The 14,620-nt window shown below is 52.1% G+C and overlaps 4 protein-coding genes and 1 pseudogene across 4 annotated transcripts; all 5 read left to right on the top strand.

The window, feature by feature from the left end:
- The first annotated feature begins 2,497 nt into the window (after positions 1 to 2,497).
- LOC146542690 (feather keratin 3-like) lies at positions 2,498 to 2,794 on the top strand. Its single transcript, XM_085209962.1, has one exon. It carries the CDS (start codon positions 2,498 to 2,500, stop codon positions 2,792 to 2,794), a length of 297 nt encoding a protein of 98 aa, XP_085066088.1.
- A 2,608-nt stretch (positions 2,795 to 5,402) lies between these two features.
- Positions 5,403 to 5,699, top strand: LOC146542691 (feather keratin 3-like). Its single transcript, XM_085209964.1, has one exon. The coding sequence runs from the start codon at positions 5,403 to 5,405 to the stop codon at positions 5,697 to 5,699; it is 297 nt and encodes a 98-aa protein (XP_085066090.1).
- A 2,607-nt stretch (positions 5,700 to 8,306) lies between these two features.
- LOC104917079 (feather keratin 3-like) lies at positions 8,307 to 8,603 on the top strand. The gene has a single exon (XM_031557744.2). The coding sequence runs from the start codon at positions 8,307 to 8,309 to the stop codon at positions 8,601 to 8,603; it is 297 nt and encodes a 98-aa protein (XP_031413604.1).
- A 2,608-nt stretch (positions 8,604 to 11,211) lies between these two features.
- Positions 11,212 to 11,507, top strand: LOC146542692 (feather keratin 3-like; annotated as a pseudogene).
- Positions 11,508 to 14,113: 2,606 nt separating this feature from the next.
- LOC146542693 (feather keratin 1-like) lies at positions 14,114 to 14,410 on the top strand. The gene has a single exon (XM_085209959.1). It carries the CDS (start codon positions 14,114 to 14,116, stop codon positions 14,408 to 14,410), a length of 297 nt encoding a protein of 98 aa, XP_085066085.1.
- Positions 14,411 to 14,620: the final 210 nt, after the last annotated feature.

The following is a 14,620-nucleotide window of genomic DNA, read 5'->3' on the forward strand; positions in this document are numbered from 1 at the left end:
GTTGTCTTCTTCTACTTTCTTCCCAACATCATGAGCTCGTCTTGTGTCCTGCTGTCCTGTGCCTTGGGTTCATCCTGAAGCAAGTGGAGGTGGCCCTGCTTCTTCCCCCTCTAGACATATGAATGAGGAAAACCTGTATCCCGTTCAGGTTGAAGTGTGTCTGAGAGCCAGCTGCCCCCATAGCAGCCTGGACCAGATCCATTCCACCATGCATTGCTTCATTTCTATCTTTCAACTCAATAAAGTTTATGCTGCATTGTAATCTCAGTCTCCTTGTGTTCCTTCCATGTTGGGAGGACTGGTTCATCGAGGGTTCGTCTAGGGGTTGAAGTGATGTTTTGGGTGGGAAAAGAGTGGGTACTTAGAGTCCTAATTGGACCTCCTTTCCACACAGCGTGGTAGGTTACTCTCAAGGCAGATGAGACTTAGTGCAGGACTGTAGAGGTGAATGGGTGTGTAGTTAGACAAGGTATGCCAAGAGCGCCCAGGTGCTCTCTCAAATTTATCTATTTCTACATGTATAAGGAACTAAGGTTTTCACTGTAAATGTCAATTGGTGAAGCAAACATTTGAATTGCCGGATTGTGTATTTGTGAGGCCAGTGCTCAAAGAGGCAAAGCTCTGACCGGACCCTACGACTCAGAGAGTATTCTTCTGCCCGTCCCTCCTCCAAGAACATCTGCCAAACTCTCAAAGCGGACAGAGCCCCGCTTTGAGAAGTCAAAGTGAGGCCAACGCTGCCGAAACCCAAGCTCTATTTTGATTTGTCACTGCATGTACGTGTTGAGCATGGGTGTGTATAATGGTTACGAGTGCAAGCTGGAAACGCAGAGGCTATCTTCTGGCAACTGAGGAACTGGGCAGCATCTGTGATATCTCCTGAAACCACTGCAGAGTGCAGGAAAGGAGCAGGATGGTCTTCCCTGGTGGAGCAATCCTGTGGTCTAACTCGTAAGTTACTGAGAAGTCCTTGCAAGCTCATCACCGCGTCCTGAGGGGAAGTGGTCTGGAGCAGCCCCTCCAGAAATCCCATTCAGCTGCTGAGCAGACTGTGCTTGGGAGGTCCCAAACCAGGCTTAGTTTTGTCCTCCACACAGGCCTCAAGCTGGGGAGACTGAGGCAGTGGTACACCACCAACTTTGGTCTCAGTCGTCCTTCCCATACTCCTGTCATCCACAACCTCTGCTTTGCTCCAGCCACTCTCATCCTGCCTCCAGTGATACCAGGGAAACCTCTGGTGCCGTTGATCACCCGCCTGCCTTTGCGAGTACTCTCAGTGCTCCTGAACAGGGTGGCGTGTCTGGTGGAAATTCTATCAAGTATTTGGTTGTGCCCATTGTGCTGCCAGTCTGGATGGCCAAAGCAGGACTTGTGTGAAAGACATGGGCAGGAGGAGGGGCAGGTATCAATTGCCTACGTGAGCTTTTGTCATTGGGATTCCTCCTAGTTTACCAGAGGTGTCCAGCAAGGCGTCATTGGAGGGCATAGCCGACATTTGCTATTCTTAGAAGTATGCTACTTAAGGCACGGAGGTATGAAGGAGAGAAGTAAGATTGCAAAGGAAGAGCCAGGCCCATTGCTGCCAAGGGCAATAATTACCTGGAGAGATATTCCAAAATCCAAGAGCAGAAGTGCCCTGACTGCTAAGGTAGTTTATAAAAGAATATGAGCAAGCAGAGTGTTAGAGTGATGATGCACATCTTGAGACACTGAAGTCCAGCCAAAAGTTTCATCGCAAGGAGGAGAACCCCGGTCATCAGGACCACGCTAAATCAAGGCCCCAGAGTCACACGCTGACATCCCCTGGAGTGGTGAGACACTCATCATGCCAGGCTGTATCATCTGGTTGTGCCTACGTGTCCATTTCTCTGGCAATATTTTGAACAGCAGTGCAGTCACTTGAAAGGAATGCGAATGATAGAATGGGTGCGACTAGAAAGGGGAAACAAAATGGAAGCATCACTACAAGTTAAAAAAGACTCTATTTTCTGTAATGGTCCGTGTTTTGCATGCAAGAAGAGCTATCTGTAAATATTTGCACCCGAAGCAGGCTCTGTGCCTGGGGCGGACAAGGCCAGTATAAAAGCCAGTCCAGCACCAGGCTCTCACATCCACTTCTCTTGCCTTCTCCGCTTTGGTGAACAAGGTGAGCTGCAATGGTCTTCTCCTCACTCTCCACTTTCTCTGCTTCTCCTCTTGCTCTTCTGGCTTCCAGGGAGTCGTTGCCTCCATGCAGACCTTGATGTGAGCCTTGCTCCTTTGTGGTCCGCCCACCTGCACTTATCTGATTGCAAATGTGGGGGGTGGAGGGAGGAGGGAGAAGGCAGTGGTGTGTCTCTGCTGGGGCTCCTGGGGATCAGAACACTCTCTGTACCCACGCTGCCTGTACGGGCTTCCCAGCCTGAGCATCCTCTCTTGGTGAGTATATCACCAGCCTACTGCTCACGCTGTGTGTGTTTGGCTGTCCTGTCTGCAGGCCCACCTCCATCCCACAGCCATGTCCTGCTTCGATCTGTGCCGTCCCTGTGGCCCGACCCCGCTGGCCAACAGCTGCTACGAGGTCTGTGTGCGCAGGTGCCAGGACTCCCGCGTGGTGATCCAGCCCTCTCCCGTGGTGGTCACCCTGCCCGGACCCATCCTCAGCTCCTTCCCCCAGAACACCGCTGTGGGCTCCAGCACCTCCGCTGCTGTGGGCAGCATCCTGAGCCATGAGGGAGTGCCCATCTCCTCCGGTGGCTTTGGCATCTCTGGCCTGGGCAGCCGCTTCTCTGGCAGTAGCTGCCTGCCCTGCTAAGGATGAGGTGGAATTCCCATGAGCCCATTGCCCAGGAAGCCCAAAGCCAGGCACTGAACTGAGGACACAACTGCTGGCAGATATTACTGCCAGGGAATACAACCAGCAGACGTTGTCTTCTTCTACTTTCTTCCCAACATCATGAGGTCGTCTTGTGTCCTGCTGTCCTGTGCCTTGGGTTCATCCTGAAGCAAGTGGAGGTGGCCCTGCTTCTTCCCCCTCTAGACATATGAATGAGGAAAACCTGTATCCCGTTCAGGTTGAAGTGTGTCTGAGAGCCAGCTGCCCCCATAGCAGCCTGGACCAGATCCATTCCACCATGCATTGCTTCATTTCTATCTTTCAACTCAATAAAGTTTATGCTGCATTGTAATCTCAGTCTCCTTGTGTTCCTTCCATGTTGGGATGACTGGTTCATCGAGGGTTCGTCTAGGGGTTGAAGTGATGTTTTGGGTGGGAAAAGAGTGGGTACTTAGAGTCCTAATTGGACCTCCTTTCCACACAGCGTGGTAGGTTACTCTCAAGGCAGATGAGACTTAGTGCAGGACTGTAGAGGTGAATGGGTGTGTAGTTAGACAAGGTATGCCAAGAGCGCCCAGGTGCTCTCTCAAATTTATCTATATCTACATGTATAAGGAACTAAGGTTTTCACTGTAAATGTCAATTGGTGAAGCAAACATTTGAATTGCCGGATTGTGTATTTGTGAGGCCAGTGCTCAAAGAGGCAAAGCTCTGACCGGACCCTACGACTCAGAGAGTATTCTTCTGCCCGTCCCTCCTCCAAGAACATCTGCCAAACTCTCAAAGCGGACAGAGCCCCGCTTTGAGAAGTCAAAGTGAGGCCAACGCTGCCGAAACCCAAGCTCTATTTTGATTTGTCACTGCATGTACGTGTTGAGCATGGGTGTGTATAATGGTTACGAGTGCAAGCTGAAAACGCAGAGGCTATCTTCTGGCAACTGAGGAACTGGGCAGCATCTGTGATATCTCCTGAAACCACTGCAGAGTGCAGGAAAGGAGCAGGATGGTCTTCCCTGGTGGAGCAATCCTGTGGTCTAACTCGTAAGTTACTGAGAAGTCCTTGCAAGCTCATCACCGCGTCCTGAGGGGAAGTGGTCTGGAGCAGCCCCTCCAGAAATCCCATTCAGCTGCTGAGCAGACTGTGCTTGGGAGGTCCCAAACCAGGCTTAGTTTTGTCCTCCACACAGGCCTCAAGCTGGGGAGACTGAGGCAGTGGTACACCACCAACTTTGGTCTCAGTCGTCCTTCCCATACTCCTGTCATCCACAACCTCTGCTTTGCTCCAGCCACTCTCATCCTGCCTCCAGTGATACCAGGGAAACCTCTGGTGCCGTTGATCACCCGCCTGCCTTTGCGAGTACTCTCAGTGCTCCTGAACAGGGTGGCGTGTCTGGTGGAAATTCTATCAAGTATTTGGTTGTGCCCATTGTGCTGCCAGTCTGGATGGCCAAAGCAGGACTTGTGTGAAAGACATGGGCAGGAGGAGGGGCAGGTATCAATTGCCTACGTGAGCTTTTGTCATTGGGATTCCTCCTAGTTTACCAGAGGTGTCCAGCAAGGCGTCATTGGAGGGCATAGCCGACATTTGCTATTCTTAGAAGTATGCTACTTAAGGCACGGAGGTATGAAGGAGAGAAGTAAGATTGCAAAGGAAGAGCCAGGCCCATTGCTGCCAAGGGCAATAATTACCTGGAGAGATATTCCAAAATCCAAGAGCAGAAGTGCCCTGACTGCTAAGGTAGTTTATAAAAGAATATGAGCAAGCAGAGTGTTAGAGTGATGATGCACATCTTGAGACACTGAAGTCCAGCCAAAAGTTTCATCGCAAGGAGGAGAACCCCGGTCATCAGGACCACGCTAAATCAAGGCCCCAGAGTCACACGCTGACATCCCCTGGAGTGGTGAGACACTCATCATGCCAGGCTGTATCATCTGGTTGTGCCTACGTGTCCATTTCTCTGGCAATATTTTGAACAGCAGTGCAGTCACTTGAAAGGAATGCGAATGATAGAATGGGTGCGACTAGAAAGGGGAAACAAAATGGAAGCATCACTACAAGTTAAAAAAGACTCTATTTTCTGTAATGGTCCGTGTTTTGCATGCAAGAAGAGCTATCTGTAAATATTTGCACCCGAAGCAGGCTCTGTGCCTGGGGCGGACAAGGCCAGTATAAAAGCCAGTCCAGCACCAGGCTCTCACATCCACTTCTCTTGCCTTCTCCGCTTTGGTGAACAAGGTGAGCTGCAATGGTCTTCTCCTCACTCTCCACTTTCTCTGCTTCTCCTCTTGCTCTTCTGGCTTCCAGGGAGTCGTTGCCTCCATGCAGACCTTGATGTGAGCCTTGCTCCTTTGTGGTCCGCCCACCTGCACTTATCTGATTGCAAATGTGGGGGGTGGAGGGAGGAGGGAGAAGGCAGTGGTGTGTCTCTGCTGGGGCTCCTGGGGATCAGAACACTCTCTGTACCCACGCTGCCTGTACGGGCTTCCCAGCCTGAGCATCCTCTCTTGGTGAGTATATCACCAGCCTACTGCTCACGCTGTGTGTGTTTGGCTGTCCTGTCTGCAGGCCCACCTCCATCCCACAGCCATGTCCTGCTTCGATCTGTGCCGTCCCTGTGGCCCGACCCCGCTGGCCAACAGCTGCTACGAGGTCTGTGTGCGCAGGTGCCAGGACTCCCGCGTGGTGATCCAGCCCTCTCCCGTGGTGGTCACCCTGCCCGGACCCATCCTCAGCTCCTTCCCCCAGAACACCGCTGTGGGCTCCAGCACCTCCGCTGCTGTGGGCAGCATCCTGAGCCATGAGGGAGTGCCCATCTCCTCCGGTGGCTTTGGCATCTCTGGCCTGGGCAGCCGCTTCTCTGGCAGTAGCTGCCTGCCCTGCTAAGGATGAGGTGGAATTCCCATGAGCCCATTGCCCAGGAAGCCCAAAGCCAGGCACTGAACTGAGGACACAACTGCTGGCAGATATTACTGCCAGGGAATACAACCAGCAGACGTTGTCTTCTTCTACTTTCTTCCCAACATCATGAGGTCGTCTTGTGTCCTGCTGTCCTGTGCCTTGGGTTCATCCTGAAGCAAGTGGAGGTGGCCCTGCTTCTTCCCCCTCTAGACATATGAATGAGGAAAACCTGTATCCCGTTCAGGTTGAAGTGTGTCTGAGAGCCAGCTGCCCCCATAGCAGCCTGGACCAGATCCATTCCACCATGCATTGCTTCATTTCTATCTTTCAACTCAATAAAGTTTATGCTGCATTGTAATCTCAGTCTCCTTGTGTTCCTTCCATGTTGGGATGACTGGTTCATCGAGGGTTCGTCTAGGGGTTGAAGTGATGTTTTGGGTGGGAAAAGAGTGGGTACTTAGAGTCCTAATTGGACCTCCTTTCCACACAGCGTGGTAGGTTACTCTCAAGGCAGATGAGACTTAGTGCAGGACTGTAGAGGTGAATGGGTGTGTAGTTAGACAAGGTATGCCAAGAGCGCCCAGGTGCTCTCTCAAATTTATCTATATCTACATGTATAAGGAACTAAGGTTTTCACTGTAAATGTCAATTGGTGAAGCAAACATTTGAATTGCCGGATTGTGTATTTGTGAGGCCAGTGCTCAAAGAGGCAAAGCTCTGACCGGACGTACGACTCAGAGAGTATTCTTCTGCCCGTCCCTCCTCCAAGAACATCTGCCAAACTCTCAAAGCGGACAGAGCCCCGCTTTGAGAAGTCAAAGTGAGGCCAACGCTGCCGAAACCCAAGCTCTATTTTGATTTGTCACTGCATGTACGTGTTGAGCATGGGTGTGTATAATGGTTACGAGTGCAAGCTGAAAACGCAGAGGCTATCTTCTGGCAACTGAGGAACTGGGCAGCATCTGTGATATCTCCTGAAACCACTGCAGAGTGCAGGAAAGGAGCAGGATGGTCTTCCCTGGTGGAGCAATCCTGTGGTCTAACTCGTAAGTTACTGAGAAGTCCTTGCAAGCTCATCACCGCGTCCTGAGGGGAAGTGGTCTGGAGCAGCCCCTCCAGAAATCCCATTCAGCTGCTGAGCAGACTGTGCTTGGGAGGTCCCAAACCAGGCTTAGTTTTGTCCTCCACACAGGCCTCAAGCTGGGGAGACTGAGGCAGTGGTACACCACCAACTTTGGTCTCAGTCGTCCTTCCCATACTCCTGTCATCCACAACCTCTGCTTTGCTCCAGCCACTCTCATCCTGCCTCCAGTGATACCAGGGAAACCTCTGGTGCCGTTGATCACCCGCCTGCCTTTGCGAGTACTCTCAGTGCTCCTGAACAGGGTGGCGTGTCTGGTGGAAATTCTATCAAGTATTTGGTTGTGCCCATTGTGCTGCCAGTCTGGATGGCCAAAGCAGGACTTGTGTGAAAGACATGGGCAGGAGGAGGGGCAGGTATCAATTGCCTACGTGAGCTTTTGTCATTGGGATTCCTCCTAGTTTACCAGAGGTGTCCAGCAAGGCGTCATTGGAGGGCATAGCCGACATTTGCTATTCTTAGAAGTATGCTACTTAAGGCACGGAGGTATGAAGGAGAGAAGTAAGATTGCAAAGGAAGAGCCAGGCCCATTGCTGCCAAGGGCAATAATTACCTGGAGAGATATTCCAAAATCCAAGAGCAGAAGTGCCCTGACTGCTAAGGTAGTTTATAAAAGAATATGAGCAAGCAGAGTGTTAGAGTGATGATGCACATCTTGAGACACTGAAGTCCAGCCAAAAGTTTCATCGCAAGGAGGAGAACCCCGGTCATCAGGACCACGCTAAATCAAGGCCCCAGAGTCACACGCTGACATCCCCTGGAGTGGTGAGACACTCATCATGCCAGGCTGTATCATCTGGTTGTGCCTACGTGTCCATTTCTCTGGCAATATTTTGAACAGCAGTACAGTCACTTGAAAGGAATGCGAATGATAGAATGGGTGCGACTAGAAAGGGGAAACAAAATGGTAGCATCACTACAAGTTAAAAAAGACTCTATTTTCTGTAATGGTCCGTGTTTTGCATGCAAGAAGAGCTATCTGTAAATATTTGCACCCGAAGCAGGCTCTGTGCCTGGGGCGGACAAGGCCAGTATAAAAGCCAGTCCAGCACCAGGCTCTCACATCCACTTCTCTTGCCTTCTCCGCTTTGGTGAACAAGGTGAGCTGCAATGGTCTTCTCCTCACTCTCCACTTTCTCTGCTTCTCCTCTTGCTCTTCTGGCTTCCAGGGAGTCGTTGCCTCCATGCAGACCTTGATGTGAGCCTTGCTCCTTTGTGGTCCGCCCACCTGCACTTATCTGATTGCAAATGTGGGGGGTGGAGGGAGGAGGGAGAAGGCAGTGGTGTGTCTCTGCTGGGGCTCCTGGGGATCAGAACACTCTCTGTACCCACGCTGCCTGTACGGGCTTCCCAGCCTGAGCATCCTCTCTTGGTGAGTATATCACCAGCCTACTGCTCACGCTGTGTGTGTTTGGCTGTCCTGTCTGCAGGCCCACCTCCATCCCACAGCCATGTCCTGCTTCGATCTGTGCCGTCCCTGTGGCCCGACCCCGCTGGCCAACAGCTGCTACGAGGTCTGTGTGCGCAGGTGCCAGGACTCCCGCGTGGTGATCCAGCCCTCTCCCGTGGTGGTCACCCTGCCCGGACCCATCCTCAGCTCCTTCCCCCAGAACACCGCTGTGGGCTCCAGCACCTCCGCTGCTGTGGGCAGCATCCTGAGCCATGAGGGAGTGCCCATCTCCTCCGGTGGCTTTGGCATCTCTGGCCTGGGCAGCCGCTTCTCTGGCAGTAGCTGCCTGCCCTGCTAAGGATGAGGTGGAATTCCCATGAGCCCATTGCCCAGGAAGCCCAAAGCCAGGCACTGAACTGAGGACACAACTGCTGGCAGATATTACTGCCAGGGAATACAACCAGCAGACGTTGTCTTCTTCTACTTTCTTCCCAACATCATGAGGTCGTCTTGTGTCCTGCTGTCCTGTGCCTTGGGTTCATCCTGAAGCAAGTGGAGGTGGCCCTGCTTCTTCCCCCTCTAGACATATGAATGAGGAAAACCTGTATCCCGTTCAGGTTGAAGTGTGTCTGAGAGCCAGCTGCCCCCATAGCAGCCTGGACCAGATCCATTCCACCATGCATTGCTTCATTTCTATCTTTCAACTCAATAAAGTTTATGCTGCATTGTAATCTCAGTCTCCTTGTGTTCCTTCCATGTTGGGATGACTGGTTCATCGAGGGTTCGTCTAGGGGTTGAAGTGATGTTTTGGGTGGGAAAAGAGTGGGTACTTAGAGTCCTAATTGGACCTCCTTTCCACACAGTGTGGTAGGTTACTCTCAAGGCAGATGAGACTTAGTGCAGGACTGTAGAGGTGAATGGGTGTGTAGTTAGACAAGGTATGCCAAGAGCGCCCAGGTGCTCTCTCAAATTTATCTATATCTACATGTATAAGGAACTAAGGTTTTCACTGTAAATGTCAATTGGTGAAGCAAACATTTGAATTGCCGGATTGTGTATTTGTGAGGCCAGTGCTCAAAGAGGCAAAGCTCTGACCGGACGCTACGACTCAGAGAGTATTCTTCTGCCCGTCCCTCCTCCAAGAACATCTGCCAAACTCTCAAAGCGGACAGAGCCCCGCTTTGAGAAGTCAAAGTGAGGCCAACGCTGCCGAAACCCAAGCTCTATTTTGATTTGTCACTGCATGTACGTGTTGAGCATGGGTGTGTATAATGGTTACGAGTGCAAGCTGAAAACGCAGAGGCTATCTTCTGGCAACTGAGGAACTGGGCAGCATCTGTGATATCTCCTGAAACCACTGCAGAGTGCAGGAAAGGAGCAGGATGGTCTTCCCTGGTGGAGCAATCCTGTGGTCTAACTCGTAAGTTACTGAGAAGTCCTTGCAAGCTCATCACCGCGTCCTGAGGGGAAGTGGTCTGGAGCAGCCCCTCCAGAAATCCCATTCAGCTGCTGAGCAGACTGTGCTTGGGAGGTCCCAAACCAGGCTTAGTTTTGTCCTCCACACAGGCCTCAAGCTGGGGAGACTGAGGCAGTGGTACACCACCAACTTTGGTCTCAGTCGTCCTTCCCATACTCCTGTCATCCACAACCTCTGCTTTGCTCCAGCCACTCTCATCCTGCCTCCAGTGATACCAGGGAAACCTCTGGTGCCGTTGATCACCCGCCTGCCTTTGCGAGTACTCTCAGTGCTCCTGAACAGGGTGGCGTGTCTGGTGGAAATTCTATCAAGTATTTGGTTGTGCCCATTGTGCTGCCAGTCTGGATGGCCAAAGCAGGACTTGTGTGAAAGACATGGGCAGGAGGAGGGGCAGGTATCAATTGCCTACGTGAGCTTTTGTCATTGGGATTCCTCCTAGTTTACCAGAGGTGTCCAGCAAGGCGTCATTGGAGGGCATAGCCGACATTTGCTATTCTTAGAAGTATGCTACTTAAGGCACGGAGGTATGAAGGAGAGAAGTAAGATTGCAAAGGAAGAGCCAGGCCCATTGCTGCCAAGGGCAATAATTACCAGGAGAGATATTCCAAAATCCAAGAGCAGAAGTGCCCTGACTGCTAAGGTAGTTTATAAAAGAATATGAGCAAGCAGAGTGTTAGAGTGATGATGCACATCTTGAGACACTGAAGTCCAGCCAAAAGTTTCATCGCAAGGAGGAGAACCCCGGTCATCAGGACCACGCTAAATCAAGGCCCCAGAGTCACACGCTGACATCCCCTGGAGTGGTGAGACACTCATCATGCCAGGCTGTATCATCTGGTTGTGCCTACGTGTCCATTTCTCTGGCAATATTTTGAACAGCAGTGCAGTCACTTGAAAGGAATGCGAATGATAGAATGGGTGCGACTAGAAAGGGGAAACAAAATGGTAGCATCACTACAAGTTAAAAAAGACTCTATTTTCTGTAATGGTCCGTGTTTTGCATGCAAGAAGAGCTATCTGTAAATATTTGCACCCGAAGCAGGCTCTGTGCCTGGGGCGGACAAGGCCAGTATAAAAGCCAGTCCAGCACCAGGCTCTCACATCCACTTCTCTTGCCTTCTCCGCTTTGGTGAACAAGGTGAGCTGCAATGGTCTTCTCCTCACTCTCCATTTTCTCTGCTTCTCCTCTTGCTCTTCTGGCTTCCAGGGAGTCGTTGCCTCCATGCAGACCTTGATGTGAGCCTTGCTCCTTTGTGGTCCGCCCACCTGCACTTATCTGATTGCAAATGTGGGGGGTGGAGGGAGGAGGGAGAAGGCAGTGGTGTGTCTCTGCTGGGGCTCCTGGGGATCAGAACACTCTCTGTACCCACGCTGCCTGTACAGGCTTCCCAGCCTGAGCATCCTCTCTTGGTGAATATATCACCAGCCTACTGCTCACGCTGTTTGTGTTTGGCTGTCCTGTCTGCAGGCCCACCTCCATCCCACAGCCATGTCCTGCTTCGATCTGTGCCGTCCCTGTGGCCCGACCCCGCTGGCCAACAGCTGCTACGAGGTCTGTGTGCGCGGTGCCAGGACTCCCGCGTGGTGATCCAGCCCTCTCCCGTGGTGGTCACCCTGCCCGGACCCATCCTCAGCTCCTTCCCCCAGAACACCGCTGTGGGCTCCAGCACCTCCGCTGCTGTGGGCAGCATCCTGAGCCATGAGGGAGTGCCCATCTCCTCCGGTGGCTTTGGCATCTCTGGCCTGGGCAGCCGCTTCTCTGGCAGTAGCTGCCTGCCCTGCTAAGGATGAGGTGGAATTCCCATGAGCCCATTGCCCAGGAAGCCCAAAGCCAGGCACTGAACTGAGGACACAACTGCTGGCAGATATTACTGCCAGGGAATACAACCAGCAGACGTTGTCTTCTTCTACTTTCTTCCCAACACCACGAGGTCATCTTGTGTCCTGCTGTCCTGTGCCTTGGGTTCATCCTGAAGCAAGTGGAGGTGGCCCTGCTTCTTCCCCCTCTAGACATATGAATGAGGAAAACCTGTATCCCGTTCAGGTTGAAGTGTGTCTGAGAGCCAGCTGCCCCCATAGCAGCCTGGACCAGATCCATTCCACCATGCATTGCTTCATTTCTATCTTTCAACTCAATAAAGTTTATGCTGCATTGTAATCTCAGTCTCCTTGCGTTCCTTCCATGTTGGGATGACTGGTTCATCGAGGGTTCATCTAGGGGTTGAAGTGATGTTTTGGGTGGGAAAAGAGTGGGTACTTAGAGTCCTAATTGGACCTCCTTTCCACACAGCGTGGTAGGTTACTCTCAAGGCAGATGAGACTTAGTGCAGGACTGTACAGGTGAATGGGTGTGTAGTTAGACAAGGTATGCCAAGAGCGCCCAGGTGCTCTCTCAAATTTATCTATATCTACATGTATAAGGAACTAAGGTTTTCACTGTAAATGTCAATTGGTGAAGCAAACATTTGAATTGCCGGATTGTGTATTTGTGAGGCCAGTGCTCAAAGAGGCAAAGCTCTGACCGGACCCTACGACTCAGAGAGTATTCTTCTGCCCGTCCCTCCTCCAAGAACATCTGCCAAACTCTCAAAGCGGACAGAGCCCCGCTTTGAGAAGTCAAAGTGAGGCCAACGCTGCCGAAACCCAAGCTCTATTTTGATTTGTCACTGCATGTACGTGTTGAGCATGGGTGTGTATAATGGTTACGAGTGCAAGCTGGAAACGCAGAGGCTATCTTCTGGCAACTGAGGAACTGGGCAGCATCTGTGATATCTCCTGAAACCACTGCAGAGTGCAGGAAAGGAGCAGGATGGTCTTCCCTGGTGGAGCAATCCTGTGGTCTAACTCGTAAGTTACTGAGAAGTCCTTGCAAGCTCATCACCGCGTCCTGAGGGGAAGTGGTCTGGAGCAGCCCCTCCAGAAATCCCATTCAGCTGCTGAGCAGACTGTGCTTGGGAGGTCCCAAACCAGGCTTAGTTTTGTCCTCCACACAGGCCTCAAGCTGGGGAGACTGAGGCAGTGGTACACCACCAACTTTGGTCTCAGTCGTCCTTCCCATACTCCTGTCATCCACAACCTCTGCTTTGCTCCAGCCACTCTCATCCTGCCTCCAGTGATACCAGGGAAACCTCTGGTGCCGTTGATCACCGCCTGCCTTTGCGAGTACTCTCAGTGCTCCTGAACAGGGTGGCGTGTCTGGTGGAAATTCTATCAAGTATTTGGTTGTGCCCATTGTGCTGCCAGTCTGGATGGCCAAAGCAGGACTTGTGTGAAAGACATGGGCAGGAGGAGGGGCAGGTATCAATTGCCTACGTGAGCTTTTGTCATTGGGATTCCTCCTAGTTTACCAGAGGTGTCCAGCAAGGCGTCATTGGAGGGCATAGCCGACATTTGCTATTCTTAGAAGTATGCTACTTAAGGCACGGAGGTATGAAGGAGAGAAGTAAGATTGCAAAGGAAGAGCCAGGCCCATTGCTGCCAAGGGCAATAATTACCTGGAGAGATATTCCAAAATCCAAGAGCAGAAGTGCCCTGACTGCAAAGGTAGTTTATAAAAGAATATGAGCAAGCAGAGTGTTAGAGTGATGATGCACATCTTGAGACACTGAAGTCCAGCCAAAAGTTTCATCGCAAGGAGGAGAACCCCGGTCATCAGGACCACGCTAAATCAAGGCCCCAGAGTCACACGCTGACATCCCCTGGAGTGGTGAGACACTCATCATGCCAGGCTGTATCATCTGGTTGTGCCTACGTGTCCATTTCTCTGGCAATATTTTGAACAGCAGTGCAGTCACTTGAAAGGAATGCGAATGATAGAATGGGTGCGACTAGAAAGGGGAAACAAAATGGTAGCATCACTACAAGTCAAAAAGACTCTATTTTCTGTAATGGTCCGTGTTTTGCATGCAAGAAGAGCTATCTGTAAACATTTGCATCCGAAGCAGGCTCTGTGCCTGGGGCGGACAAGGCTAGTATAAAAGCCAGTCCAGCACCAGGCTCCCTCATCCTCTTCTCTTGCCTTCTCCGCTTTGGTGAACAAGGTGAGCTGCAATGGTCTTCTCCTCACTCTCCACTTTCTCTGCTTCTCCTCTTGCTCTTCTGGCTTCCAGGGAGTCGTTGCCTCCATGCAGACCTTGATGTGAGCCTTGCTCCTTTGTGGTCCGCCCACCTGCACTTATCTGATTGCAAATGTGGGGGGTGGAGGGAGGAGGGAGAAGGCAGTGGTGTGTCTCTGCTGGGGCTCCTGGGGATCAGAACACTCTCTGTACCCACGCTGCCTGTACAGGCTTCCCAGCCTGAGCATCCTCTCTTGGTGAGTATATCACCAGCCTACTGCTCACGCTGTGTGTGTTTGGCTGTCCTGTCTGCAGGCCCACCTCCATCCCACAGCCATGTCCTGCTTCGATCTGTGCCGTCCCTGTGGCCCGACCCCGCTGGCCAACAGCTGCAACGAGCCCTGTGTGCGCCGGTGCCAGGACTCCCGCGTGGTGATCCAGCCCTCTCCCGTGGTGGTCACCCTGCCTGGACCCATCCTCAGCTCCTTCCCCCAGAACACCGCTGTGGGCTCCAGCACCTCCGCTGCTGTGGGCAGCATCCTGAGCCATGAGGGAGTGCCCATCTCCTCCGGTGGCTTTGGCATCTCTGGCCTGGGCAGCCGCTTCTCTGGCAGTAGCTGCCTGCCCTGCTAAGGATGAGGTGGAATTCCCATGAGCCCATTGCCCAGGAAGCCCAAAGCCAGGCACTGAACTGAGGACACAACTGCTGGCAGATATTACTGCCAGGGAATACAACCAGCAGACGTTGTCTTCTTCTACTTTCTTCCCAACATCATGAGGTCGTCTTGTGTCCTGCTGTCCTGTGCCTTGGGTTCATCCTGAAGCAAGTGGAGGTGGCCCTGC

The sequence above is a fragment of the Meleagris gallopavo genome, chromosome 27 (assembly GCF_905368555.1).
Source record: "Meleagris gallopavo chromosome 27, MGAL_WU_HG_1.1, whole genome shotgun sequence".
NCBI classification, from domain to species: domain Eukaryota; kingdom Metazoa; phylum Chordata; class Aves; order Galliformes; family Phasianidae; genus Meleagris; species Meleagris gallopavo.